At 33.6% G+C, this 14874-nt stretch overlaps 1 protein-coding gene across 1 annotated transcript; it reads right to left on the reverse strand.

The window, feature by feature from the left end:
• Window positions 1–14814, reverse strand: LOC121366349 (origin recognition complex subunit 5-like). Its single transcript, XM_041490834.1, has 15 exons — window positions 14699–14814; window positions 12959–13092; window positions 11486–11578; window positions 10440–10634; window positions 9333–9407; window positions 8639–8750; window positions 7956–8086; window positions 7491–7539; window positions 6954–7044; window positions 6530–6591; window positions 5290–5402; window positions 4284–4334; window positions 2916–3026; window positions 2370–2482; window positions 1–1478 (listed from the first exon to the last, which is right to left on the reverse strand). The coding sequence occupies exons 2-15, from the start codon at window positions 13073–13075 to the stop codon at window positions 1433–1435; spliced, it is 1359 nt and encodes a 452-aa protein (XP_041346768.1). The 5' UTR covers window positions 13076–13092; window positions 14699–14814; the 3' UTR covers window positions 1–1432.
• Between the last annotated feature and the right edge of the window lie 60 nt (window positions 14815–14874).

Here is a 14874-nt window from a genome sequence, read left to right on the forward strand (position 1 = left end):
CTTATCGTGATGTTTATTGCAAAAATATGTTTTATTTGTGGTCACAAGATGTACAGACAGAGATAATATTCCAAGATGCTACAGACAAAACTCATAAAACCATGACATACACATGTGCGTACGCATGCACACACACACACACGAGCAGACATGCCTGCACACACACATACATATAAACACACACACACACGAGCAGAAATGCATGCACACACATACACACAAACACACATACATACAAACACACACACATACATACAAACACACACAAACACACACGAGCAGACATGCATGCACACACATACATACATACAAACACACACACACACACACAAGCATGTACACACACACACTCATACTCACATATGAGCATTCATGTACACAAATATGCATCTGCATGTACACGCGCACACACAATAATTAAAAAAAAAAAATGATGCAGAAACACATTCTAGCTAACATCAGTTACACCGAGTGCATTAGTGAACAAAATTAACTTGATTGAAATCCTTGTTTTTCCCTTATATTATCGGCTTACCAACGAATCATTCATAAACTTTACTTGCCCAAAACAACGACAGAGTAAAATACCATATGCAAGTCATCTGTCTTTACTTGCCTGAAACAGTGACAGATGTTAATACTGTATGCAGGTCTTCTGTCCATGTGTAAAATAATTAGGTTTAACAACAGTTTGTCCCCGGACAATGTTAGTATCGCTGTTTTTTCAGCAATAAAGAATTAGTACCAGTCATTGCCAGGAATGGCGAGTGATCACTCGAGCTCCCCTTCACTCCCACTTGGAAAGTTTTAGGAGAGCGGCAATACATTTTTTATAATTTTTACTTGAAACATCATGTGACTGCTCACCTATCATCATTTCAGGAGAGTGATTTTCAGCTTGTCTTGATATTGCCCATGGCAGTATCGCAGTATAGGGATAGAGCAGTATAAAATTATTCCTTTCTTTTCTAACCAGGGCCCAATTTCACAAAACATCGTAAGCCTAGTTTTGCACGTAAACGACAAAATCACAATTTTTATTACTATTACAGTACAACAAATATAGTTCTAAGTACACATATGTCATTTTCTGTTGTCCTTAAAATGCTCCATCTTCCGTAATAATGTAATTTTGTGTGTGAAATAGATGTCAAACACGTGTAAATGTATGTCCGGTATAACTGCTAGTCACAGGCGTAAACGTACGATGTTTTGTGAAACAGGCCCCTGCTGCATCAAAAATCCATTCACATAAAAGAATATGTGTTTAGTGACGGTGTATGGTCTAGAATGGTATGGTCTAGAATGGTATAGAAGAGATCTGTTGTCATCATCATAGGATACTCTTTCCCAATAACATCAAGGGTTTTCTTATAAGAACTGTTCTACACAGGATAGCACATGCCATAACCTTGAGGACTGGTTGGACAATTCACATGAAGTCATACAGATATCGCATCACATCAAAGTTCACCGTCCTGTAAAACAAACAAGAGTTTACGTATATAAGTATTATGTAAGAGTTTATGTATAAAATGTTTCTTTCAAATTTAATAAAGTTATAGCTTTGTCAATCAATTTATTTAGTCTATAATTCCATCTAAATCTAAAATATATAAGATGCATAAATTTATTTTAAAATCTGCTTATAAATATGCTAAACCAAATAAATAGGCCTGTCATTCATATTTCAAGTTTGGCATAAAATGACTTGGAATATAAAGTCTTTTTCTAAAGCCCTCATTCTTTTTGGAAAGGAAAGAAATATTTGATTAATAATACTTCAATACATTTTAATCTACAGCTATTCAGGGTCTCACATATGATTATGTCAACATTTGGATGAGTGAGAGTAAACCACTGATCCAACATGCACTTTTCCACAGACAGGACATACCATGGCTATTGATATACCAGTATTGATTGGCACAGAAAAACAAAATCTCTTGAGGGTGATTGATCCTATAACACACTGCCCCTAAAGGTAAGTGTTATATCACTGAGCAAAACACCAGTTTGTTTGTTTTGTTTAACAACACCACTAGAGCACATTGATTAATTAATCATCGGCTACTGGAAGTCAAACATTTGGTATTTCTGATTCGTAGTCATCAGAGGAAATCCGCTACGTTTTTCATATGCAGCAAAGGATCTTTTATATGCACTTTCCCACAGACAGGAAAACACATACCACAGCCTTTGACCAGTTGTGGTGCACTGGTTGGAACGAGAAAAAATCCTGCAATGCAAGTACCTCAAGCGAGCACTCAGCTGACTGAGCTAAATCCCCCCCAACTGAGCAAAATCCCATCCCATATTATTAAGGTAAATTCTTAACGTAAGATATAAGAAAATGAATAATTGTCTACCTGGAAACGGATCTGATGAAGTCGAGAGAAACCAGACATTTGTACTTTGGCATGTCTATCTGATCATCACTGCCTGCTGGGCCAAGCAGGTGAAGACTGACAAGGGAGGTAATCTGGAATATGTAAATAAAAAAAGTTAGTTTGTTTTATTTAACAACAATTTTTAAATCAAAGCCTTTTGATAAAGGTTGATTTTTTTTTAATCAATCCTATATATTTTCATATTATAGGTTAAGTGTGTGGATTAATTTGAAATTGGTAATGTATAAGGAAGATAAAAACAAACTCAAGTTTCTATTGGTTTGGTTGAGGTTGAGTTAAATTTAAATGATATTGTTTAAATTTCAAATTCAGATGCAAATTCAAATTTCAAATGCAATATTTTAAACTTTCTTCAGTTTTAGCCAATAATGTAGAGAAAGCATAGAAAAAAATGGTGACATGATTCTATTAACAGTGTTGATAGCTGATGAAAATTTGCAATAACTAACATTTGAATGACTGGTAGAGCCTAGAATGTTTAAAATTTCCTGAAAACCGACTCACCTGAGAGTAAATATGAGCTGTCGGTGCTACTCTGCCTTCCACAATGGAGTAGAAAATGGCAAACAGTCTATCCAAGGGGAAAGGTTTCGGTCCTAATAAATGATTGCTTGACTGAAAACAAAACAACATAGATCATTTACTTATATAGTTATTCTTGCAGTATGATCATTTTTAAATAATTAAATTTCCGTTACATTTATTACAATATAACGTCATCCAATTGTTCATTTCTTAATTAATGTAAAAGTTGTCATCAGGGAACATCACATCTGATGACGTCATTTTATATGGGCAAGTTGTCTTGTTGAGCATTACTGTTTACGGACGAAAAATAATTCAAAATAAGAACTTTTAGTGTTATTATTAGCAAGTATGATTAAAATTTAATTGTGAGTATTGTCTTCGTTGATTCACACAGTTTGCAGGTGATTTTTTGTTTTGTTCATACACCGATGAATGTAGAAGAAATAACAAACAATCCTCAACAATATATCATGCAAGGACATCACAGTCATTAATATTACGTGTCTAAGCTGTGAGAAATTCAAAATGCATAAGGGACCATTCACAACTGTTAAGATTTTCACCAGGATACAGAGTATGTTTTTTTTCCTACCCCCCCCCCCCTTCTAAAAGCAAAAGCAAGGCAACTTCTATATGAATGGCATTACCAATTCATACAGCTTGTGCACAGCTTTTTGTTCATACTCGTAAGTAATAATAGACAATCCTTAGACAAACAAATATATTAAAATATACACCAAAAATGTTAACAGATACAGGTAATGCTTTGATTCTTTAGAATAAAAACACTTTATTTAAGGATTGTCTGTCATTTCTTTTACGTTCATTGGGGTATATATATATATAAAAAAAATCCACAAACTGTGTGAATCGGAGAAGCCATTCTCACATACGTTTGCAGATGATTTGTTTTGTTTATACCCAGATGAACGTAAAAGAAATAACAGACAATATTTATAATTAAATTTGAAACATACTTAATAATAATAACATTAAAAGTTCATATTTTATTTTGAATGATTTTTTTGTTTAAAACAATAACGCTCAGTAAGACAAATTACCAATATAAAATGACGTTCAGTGATGACGTAATTTTTACGTTCATCAGGAAATGAACAAACTCCCGTTGCTACAGCTGGACCATTGGGATGACGTTATACTGTAATGGATGTAGCAGTAATTTAATTATATTAAAATAAATTGAACTTGTTAAAATACATATAATGAAAGAGGTAACAAACATACAAAAGTATTAATTCTTGGTTCTTTAAAAATGTGAAACCTAATATAAAAAATGTACTTTATGTTAAAATTAAAGGATGTAAATTAAAGGCTCATACATACTTTCTCGGCCTTCTTCACTGCTTTCTGCTTCCTGTATGTCTTTGCTGTATGCTGAAAAACACAACATATGTTATGTTAAACAATATACATTATTGCCACCCATTTGTCTATCTAAACATAATTACATGCAATTGGGACTGTAAAAATTAAATAAGACTTTATGAGACCATTCACAAATTATCTGTGGTTGATAGTTAAATTGTCATTAATGAGTAAAATATTTAGAAAATTCTGAAATCTTTTTATTAAATTTAGCTAGAACATTTAATTAAAAGTAGCACCCACAATTAAATGCCTGAGCAACTGTTAACTGCTGTAAACTACATAATAAATAAATAGAACTTTACTAAGGCAATTAAGTGTGTACCAGTACTCAAAATTAAACGATCAGAAGTCAATTCAGCTTAACTTCAGTCACTCTAAATTTATGTACCAAATTAATGAAATACACTAAAAAGCAAAACCGATCTGAACAAATAACCTACAGTCTGGTGTTAAAGGTTTTGTATTCACATACTTGCCTTTTATTAACTTTACTTAGAACAAAAAGTCATACACTCAACAGAAAAGTTTGTTTCATTTAACACCACCACTAGAGCACATTGATTTATTAATCATCGGCTATTGGATGTCAAACATCCCACCTCTTACACCCAACAGCAAATGGAAATATTTTATTTAACGACACACTCAACACATTTTATTTACAGTTACATGGCGTCGGACATATGGTTAAGGACCACTCAGATATTGAGAGAGGAAACCTGCTGTTGCCACTCTTTTTAATTAGCAACAAGGGATCTTTTATATGCACCATCCCATAGACAGGACAGCACATACCACGGCCTTTGATGTACCAGTCACAGCAAGAAATAGCCCAATAGGCCCACTGATGGGGATCGATCCCACGCACTAAGCGAGCACTTTACCACTGGACTACGTCTACTCCCAACAGATGATACAGAAATCCACCAGAAATTGTCACATCCTCTTGTATGAAACTTACCTTGACAAACAGCCTGCGGTCCGACTTGACCGGGTTGTATGATGCCAGGTATGCAGCTATCAGAAGGTACTTGCTGTAGTAAGGTAGTTCAACATGAGATCGTGTTGACATCACTGAACATAAAAAGAAAGAAACAAATGTTTGTTTAACGAAATGTCTCAGCAGATTTTAAACTATGGCTATTTGGTATCTGACATATGGTTATTAAAAACTTAGAAAATACTGTTAGCAATAGAAAAAATTGTGTTTCAAAATATGTACTGTAGTTAAATAAATGTTTTTCTAAACTCCTTTTTAAAAAAAAGCAATAAAACTAAGGCTTATTAACCATGCTGATTCTTGAATAATTACCTTGCTGCTGCATTTGTAGTCAAATACATTTGCCGAATTCATTTTGTATGTTGTGTTGTTACTTTTTTCTTTACAGCAATATCGCCAGTAAGAGAGAGAAGGAGAGAGAGAGAGAGAGAGAGAGAGAGAGAGAGAGAGAGAGAGAGAGAGAGAGAGAGAGAGAGAGAGAGAGAGAGAGAGAGAGAGAGAAAGAGAGAGAGAGAAAGAGAGAGAGAGAAAGAGAGAGAGACACAGAGAGAGAGACACAGAGAGAGAGACAGAGACACAGAGAGAGACTTTTGCTGCAACATAGGCTCTCCTACTACAGAATATTTGATATATACTTTCTCTAAAATAGGACTTTATGATAAATATTAAATCCTTTATTGCACCTTCTTCAACCACATAGGCTATTCCCATTAATACATCATCAAGGTTTTAGATATATTTTCTGATAAACAGGACAGCATGTGCCACAGCCTTTAATGAACCAGTCAGAGGTAATTGTTTGCAACAGAATAAAAAAAACTTGGTTCAAGCGAGGGCAATCAATCCTGCAACCCCTCACAACTCAGACGCACACTGTACCACAGAGGTACAAATCATCCCTCTAATAAACAAATATAGTATACCATGATAGTGTCAGTGCATGTATCTTAATTTATTAAATATTTTTCATTTATTAAGTTCACAGATTTTTGGTTTGTTCCATGGTGTTATTAAATGTTTATTATTTATAATTAATTAAAAGCCAGAGTCAATAATTTAAATGCAACTTAACAAAATAAATAATAACCTCCCCTATGAGTTAAAAAACCCATTTAGTAAATAAAACATGACATTGGCGCAGGTACAGGAGGTGATTACTGAGAGGGATACTGATGACTAATCAACTAGTTACTAGTTTTACCTGAACTCTGTGCATTTCCTGAGTCTTTCAACTGTTCGTTTTGAAGCCTCTCCCACTGAGAACTAAAAAACAAAAGTATATTATATTTGTCACACAACAACTACTCAGTTGAAATGATTGCAGATGTCACTAGGTAAGATATCCGACAAATCTGACAAAAACATTCTCTATTTACTAACATTCTTAATGAAAAAACAAATCTTAGAAAAACAGAAGAAATATCTGCTGTTAAGATTCTGATTTATATGACTGACTTTTGAAAATTCTGAGATTCTGCATGATGTCTGTATAAGTTATTAAGGGAAAAACTGGAATTACAAATTATAGCTAATGGTATTCATCCCAATACAGGTATAAACATGTAACACACAACACGGAATGTTTTCTCAAAAATCTTTAACAATGAATGAACTGGTACACTAACCTAGAAATTTCCCGTAAGTAGATTGTCTGTAGAGATTTTTTCAGATGAGGTTCTATATTCTTCCATAATTTTCTGAAATGTTCAATTTTAGCTGAAATATAAAAACTTTCATATTAAGTATTTGAAACAAAATAAATTTCATGATATCATGATCTGCAAATTTCCTTTTAAAAATCATGTCAGATACATTTATCTTCTTTTTTTTTCTTTTTTTTGTGTAATTAAAATGGCAGATAAAGATTTGAAACTTGTTTTGTTGCTTACTAAAACATACATACATATACATACATCCCCTGTGCCAGTGCGTTAATATCTATGTATGTAACAGTCAACCTCGACATACATACAATATATAGATATTCATACATCAATACATACATACATACATATCATCTCTGATATCTACAGATAATAATGACATTTAAAAATATATATATTTACCAACTAAATTAAAACTTATTTTGTAAATAATTCATATAACAAACAATATCATACACCATAATAATCAATAAATTGAAGAATAATTTTTAAAAGTACCTTCGCCATTTTCAATGGGTTCAACATATTTGCTAAAATTTAACAGGGCCTGAAATAGAAAAAAAAAGAAAAGATTAAAAACATTTTTACCATTTCAAATATATCTGGCTTGTATACCAAAAGTGATAAAAATTGTGTATCTAAAAACCTATCTTTGTACAAGATAAAATTAAAAACATATTTATACTTATATTTCAGGTCATTTATTTTACATATTTTCTATTGATAGAACTACACAGAAGCCTTTGTGCATTGTTAATACTGATATATACAAAAAAAGGTTTTCACAAGATTCCACACTTTGGATGAACATAATTCTATTAGTAACTTAAACCAGTATTTTTAACACTTTTCTAGTACTTTTTAGATCTATTTTGTTGTATAAAATATGCATATTATATTTTATGTGATATCACATGTCAAATTACACAAACATGTAATATTAAAAAACCGTGCACCACTTACTATATGTCGGAGTTCTTGAAGGTCACGACACACCAGGTGGAAGACAGACAAAACCAAACTGACGTAGTTCATGAAGAAATCTTTACGGTATTTAACGGGGCAGTCGAGAGACATAACCTCTGTAAGTTCATCTAAAAAAACAAAAACAGAAATATTATTCAACTGGTAAAATAGTTGGTGTTCTGTTAAATCATTTCTAAAAACAAAATTGTAGCAGTATACAAAGTAAAGGGAAGTAATTCAGTTGTTTAAAAAAAAGGACTCAAAATCAATTAAGGGGAGACAATTTTTACGTAAGAAAAAAAGTAATTTTCAATGTTAAATTGTAGCTGAAATAACAAAAGGTTTTTCAACTGAGACCCTTTTTTAAAAATAAATTCTCCTTTACTGTAATGTAGAAGCACAAAGAGAGATAACTGGTTAACAAAATTTCTTATATAAATTATTTTGAATTTCAAAAAATATATGACAGGCATAGAACTATGATATATAGTTATCCTTCTAACCCTTTCCATATTTCATAAATTCTGAAAACTGTTACATGTTAAGGTATTCAAAGTGTATTCTTAATCAAATCCAACACTGAAAGCTAATTGTATCAAAGTCTGTCACCAAAATCAAATTAAACCTTAAAGAATGTTTTTCAAACATCAAGCAGAAATTTCAACAGTGACATCACTTACCTATATTATAGTCTGGGAAGTGTAGAATATATGGCTCACACACACCGGTGCCTGTCCGAAACTTCTCCCACACAATTTCAGTGACCAGAATTACACAGATATTCAGTTCACTCTGAAACAGACATGGTGATCGTAACACATCATTTCTTCATTTATCTTTTCTCGTTCCAACCAGGGCACAACAACTGGTCAAAGGCCGTGGTTAGTGTTTTCCTGTCTAACAGAAAATGCTACTAATGAAAAAATGTAGCAGATTTCCTCTGATGACTATGCGTCAGAATTACTTTACGTTTGACATCCAACGATCAATTAATCAGTGTGCTCTAGTGGTGTTGTTAAACAAAATTAACTCTATATATCAGACTAGTTGATGACTCAAAGTTTCTTGTCTTTTGTTTAACCCAAATACAGTGCAGTCTATACAGCATAAGTTATATCATTTTCACCCACTTAAGAGTTGGGTGTCTAATGTGAATACTTTTTTAATAATTCATTGATTATAATTAAGGACAATCCATAAATGTTTTTTTTTTTCACAATGTAAACATTGGCAAATTGTACTTTGCATGCAAGACATTACATACCATGGTAAAACAATAAACAGCTGGTTATACTTTACATGCAGAAATAAGATCAGTATTCGTTTCCGTTATTTCCTTTTTCAGTCATAAACAAAACCCACTACTGTACTTACTAACTCTTGTAGCCGCAAAAGTGCAGACAAGATGTTCGCATCCATTTCCCGGAGTCTTTCAGCTTTATCAAGTACCTGAAAGTACAAACACAAATATAGAAAATAATTTAAAACATCACCACAAACAAACTGTTGATACTATATGTATGTACAAAAGGAGAGCTATTAATTCACCAATGACATATAGAGGATACTACCCGAGTGTTTTATGATATAATTTATCAGCACAAGTTGATAAAAGTATGAAATCAGAGGCTTGTAGAGTATTTTTATACTTTTATCAACAAATGCTGATAAATTATGATATCACAAGACACGAGGGGGGTGGGTATACTTTTTATCATCCATTATCATTCTTTTCATTTGCGACAATTGTAAACATTGTTAGTATTGTGGGTTGAATATCATTATATTTGGCAGCGGTACTCATTAACTAGCAGAACAACAGTGGCGTGACGTCACTAATGATAGGTTTAGTGCTGAAACATACACAGTGACATAACAAAAAGAAGTGAATATCACAGGAGATATCGCAAATTAGTGCCAGGGATATCTCCTACAAAAACCTTTAATGGATGATAAAAAATGATCTACTAGGTATAGCTTTAAAGTAAAAAGCTGCTACCCAATATGTGAGAAAAGCGCACATAACACCCATGCTGCTATGAATAGGGAGGTAGTTGATTTCTTCTACTTTAAAAAAAAAAGAAAAAAAGGCACCTAATATTATGTAATAGCCACCTACTAAACAATGTGCTGGGGTGTTTGTAATAAACATCCCTTTTGCTTTTTCTCATTATTGATTTTACAATGTACCAAAGCTTTTTAAACATATCATTCCTTTCCTACTAGTTGTCGATTCAAACAATGTGCTGGGGTGTCATTAAATGTATTTTTTCCCCATTCTTAAAAACTGCGTATTAAACTATTTGCATGTGCTGGGGTGCTGCTAGTTAAACAAGTCATCTCTTATACATAATAGATACAAAAATAATAAAAATGTGCTGGGATGTCCTGAAACATTTTTCTTTCTTAAACAAATTGCTCATTAAACTATTTGCATGAGCTGAGAAACGCTCAAACAAACATTTCTTTTGTTACACCCACCAGATACAGAGTCTCAATGTTGAGTTTTCTGTTGTGAACCAGTTGGCCGAGCATGCGGACGAAGTCGTTCATATTGTCGCAGGTCAATGTGACATCGTCATCATCATCCTTGCCATCGGGAAGGTTGTTCAGAATGTGTTCGTACAGAAACCGGGGGTTATAACACTCCACACAGTTCACACGCACATGAGGCAACTGAAATCAGAAATATAAAACATTAAATACTGCATTAGTAAGAAACTGTATAGCACTTCACACAGTTCAAACACACGCGACAACTGAAATCAGAAAAATATAAAACATTAAATACTGCATTAGTAATAAACTGTATAGCACTCCACACAGTTCACACATACATGAGGCAACTGAAATCAGAAATATAAAACATTAAATACTGTATTAGTAAGAAACTGTATAGCATTCCACAAAATTCACACACGCACATGACAAATGAAATCAGTCAGACAAATATAAGACATTAAATACTGTATTAGTAAGAAACTGTATAGCACTCCACACAGTTCACATGCACATGAGGCAACTGAAATCATAAAAATATAAAACATTCAGTACAGTATTAGTACCAGCAAGAAGTGGCACAGTACACCATCCAGTTCATACATATATTTGGTAATTAAACTCCTAAAAATATATACTGGTAACATTAAATTGGTAAGAAACTGTGTGGAGCATTCCACAGTTTACACATAATTGTGGCCACTAAAGCAACAAAAAATTTTAACATTAAATACAACAAATAACATGCTGTAGATTTCACATGGCAATATGGCAACTGAAATTATAATTGATACAGACATAAGGCAAGTGAAATCTGAAAATAATATACCGGTAACAAGAAACAGGAATTACAAAACTGCGCACACATGTAGCATTCCAACTTTATTTTAGTAATTTCTTTGAATGCTATCCTATTTAGCAATACTATTGTGGTTACTGTCATTTGTGAAATAATTTCTGATGTTAAATTCACTGACATTTTTCATAATATAACAATAATATTAATAAACACACAAGTATGGTCTTACCTGAAGATCTGTTAATAAGGTGTTGATGACATAGGATTTCCCAGTGGCAGTGTGGCCATACAGAAATAGACTTGGGATCGTACTGTGATGCCTCTACAAGGAAAAAGTGCAAAATGTAACCACAATTTTAACCACTGTCTTAGTTCAGGAAGGCAGGTACTTCAAATTAACAATTAACAAGGATGTGATATCCATATAATTAAATTTCCATTACAATCAATACAGTTTAAAGGCGTCCCATTGGTCCAGGCCTTGCAAACCGATTGTGTTCATTTCTGAATGAACGCTTGTCTGACGTTCTTAGGTCATAAGATTCAACATCATTGGCAGATACATTTCCTCCCACCCCCCAACTTCTTCCCATTCCCACCATTGCCCAATGACTTGTTTATCATGGGTTGCAGTATGTGCCATTTTATTTGTGGTAAAGTGCATATAACAGATCCCTTTCTAGTAATGGAACAATGTAGTGGGATTCCTCTAAGACTACTTGTATGTGTCAGAATTATCAAATGTCTGACATTCAGTAGCCAATGATTAACTAATCAATGTGCTCTAATGGAAAGGAAATGGTTTATTTAATGACACACTCAACACATTTTATTTACGGTTATATGGCGTCAGACATATGGTTAAGGACCACACAGATACTGAGGGAGGAAACCCGCTGTCACCACTTCATGGGCTACTCTTTTCGATCAGCAGCAAGGGATTTTTTATATGCACTATCCCATAGACAGGATAGCACATACCACGGCCTCTGATGTACCAGTCATGGTGCTCTAATGGTGTCATAAAACAACACAAACATAATGAAATGAACCAACAACTGTAAGTCCCTAAGTCAATGGGTAAATACTGTTGTACATACCCATGTTCAGCTTAGGTAAACAGTGACTTCAAAAACCAACTATGGGCTGCTGGTTGCCTTTATTGTTGTGTCATGTTCTGTAACTGGGTGGGATCTACCTTATTTGGTAGACCGCCTCACCTGAGGAGTATGGTCACAGGATCAGAGCTCCTAGGTGGACCATTTTGTTCAGGATTGCGTCACAATTCACAACACAAGTTTTAGAGATCACTATGCAATTTTAAAACACTAAACAGTAGTTGGTAAACAATTTTCAGTTGACTAGAAATATTGCTTAAAAAGATTTTGAAAACAAAATGTTCCCTGTGGACCCATTCTCTGACTGGTTTTTTCCCAATCCCAACCAGTGCCCCACGGCTGGCATACAAAAGGCCGTGGTATTTGTTTTTCTGTCTGTGAAAAAATGCATATAAAAGATCCCTTGCTGCTAATGGAAAAAATGCAACAGGTTTTGTCAAACTCTATATGTCAGAATTACCTAAATGTTTTATGTCCAATAGCCGATGATTACCAAATGTTTTATGTTCAATAGTCTATGATTTATAAATCAATTTGCTCTAGTGGTGTTGTTAAATAAAACAAACTTTTAACTCTTTGCTTACCTCACCGAAGAGCTGTAGAAGTGCCTGTATTTGTGGTTTTCTACAAGGCGTCTTCGACTGTATCTTGCGTAGGACCTCGGGGCTGTACCCCCAACAGTACACACCATTATCAGTCATTGTACCGGATCTAGAGTCTGAAAATATAACAGTACACACCACTATCAGTCATTGTACCGGGTCTACTGTGAAAATATAACAGTACACACCACTATCAGTCATTGTACTGGGTCTACTGTCTGAAAATATAACAGTACACACCACTATCAGTCATTGTACCGGGTCTACTGTCTGAAAATATAACAGTACACACCACTATCAGTCACTGTACCGGGTCTACTGTCTGAAAATATAACAGTACACACCACTATCAGTCATTGTACCGGGTCTACTGTCTGAAAATATAACACAGATTATATTCTACATAGTTCAACATAACCAAGTTCATAAAAATCATATGAAGCACACGTGTAATAACAAGTGTAATGACGTAATTTTGGGATGCGACATCATAACATGACATTGTTTCCTCAGTCATAGCTCAGACTGTGCATGTGAAATATGACATCATTTCGTCGTCTCCTTCTAGTTTTGAGACGGCCTTTGTTGTTCGTAAAAAAAATAACAATCATAATATGGATAATAAAGAAATTATTACATGAGCTTGTGAGTTGTACTGATTTTATGAAACTCGTGTCAGGATTTATGTATTACACTCGCTCTCGCTTGGGTAATACAAGAATCCTGACACTCATTTCATAATATCAGTACGACACACAAGCTCATATAATAATCTCTCTTTATGCTCCACTGCTGACTGGAAAAGAAAGGAATGTTTAACATAAACCCTTTCCACTCAGAAAATTGCCTCAGTAAAAACAATCACCGAGGCAAAACCTGTTTGCTGCAGTTAAAATATTCGCTGAGGCAAAAGCAGTTTGATTCAGTTAAACATTAATATGATTTGCCTTTAGTTAGCGTTGTATTTTAAATATCTATACAAGTATCACTTCACTTAAGTCATTGAAATGCTTCAGCTTTTACATTAACACAGCTGAATGCCAAGGTGAATTGTGATGGATACAAATATAATACAATACCTTAGAATACATATGTACACATATATACTACAAAACATATCCCCAACTATAAAACACAGACTAACAAAAAAATATTAAATATAACGTTTAGTAGGATAAACTAATCAATAAAACAATTTTATTTTTGGTGGAGTAGACTATTAGTATTATTAACTAATTTAAGTACTGCTGTTTTCTTTTTTTTATCTTGACAAATGTAACCAAAAATAGAATAGTTTTGCTATTTTGAAAATGGCTTTTTTTTTCTTTCTTTTTTTATAATTGTTTTTACACAAAGTCAAACTAAAATTATAGACAAAAAAACACCCCACATTTTGTGTTGGCTGGGATGGTGTTTAAATCACTATAAAGTGGCTAATTCTGAAAACAACTACACTAAGATATAACACATGTAAGGGTAAAAATGCTGTCAAGCACGCTAACCACCAGCCTATAAACTGGCTAATCCTGAAATAACTACACTAAGTTTTAACCCTTATAACCGGCCATCAAGGAAAAACTAAAGCCAATCACTCTAACCACCAGACTATAACTACCTAATCCTGAAAAACATTCTGACCAGCAGGCCAAAAGCTTTACAGCAAACCACAATACAAAGTTAATTAATATTACTGTTAATTAGTAAAACAATTTTCTGGCTTACAAAGGTACTGCTCTCATTAACATCTAAAAACAACAGAATCAATGAACCATGAATGACATTCTGCTGTAAACAAGGCCCAACCATGTGTTTGTTCAGTTTTCCCGCCAACCATTCACCCAACACAATCCCACCTACCCATTTATAAAAATCATTTTCAACTTGACCTGTGTGTGAGT

This window comes from Gigantopelta aegis, chromosome 3, assembly GCF_016097555.1.
Source record: "Gigantopelta aegis isolate Gae_Host chromosome 3, Gae_host_genome, whole genome shotgun sequence".
Taxonomy (NCBI): Eukaryota; Metazoa; Mollusca; class Gastropoda; order Neomphalida; family Peltospiridae; genus Gigantopelta; species Gigantopelta aegis.

Excerpts from the sequence above, each read along its gene's own strand:
- LOC121366349 (XM_041490834.1), bottom strand. The coding sequence starts at position 13,075 with ATGACTGATAATGGTGTGTACTGTTGGGGGTACAGCCCCGAGGTCCTA. Across the intron at positions 8,751-9,332 it reads TTTTGCGGCTACAAGAGTTA|AGTGAACTGAATATCTGTGT; the intron begins GTAAGTACAGTA and ends TGTCTGTTTCAG. Across the intron at positions 6,592-6,953 it reads TACTTACGGGAAATTTCTAG|TTCTCAGTGGGAGAGGCTTC; the intron begins GTTAGTGTACCA and ends TTTGTTTTTTAG.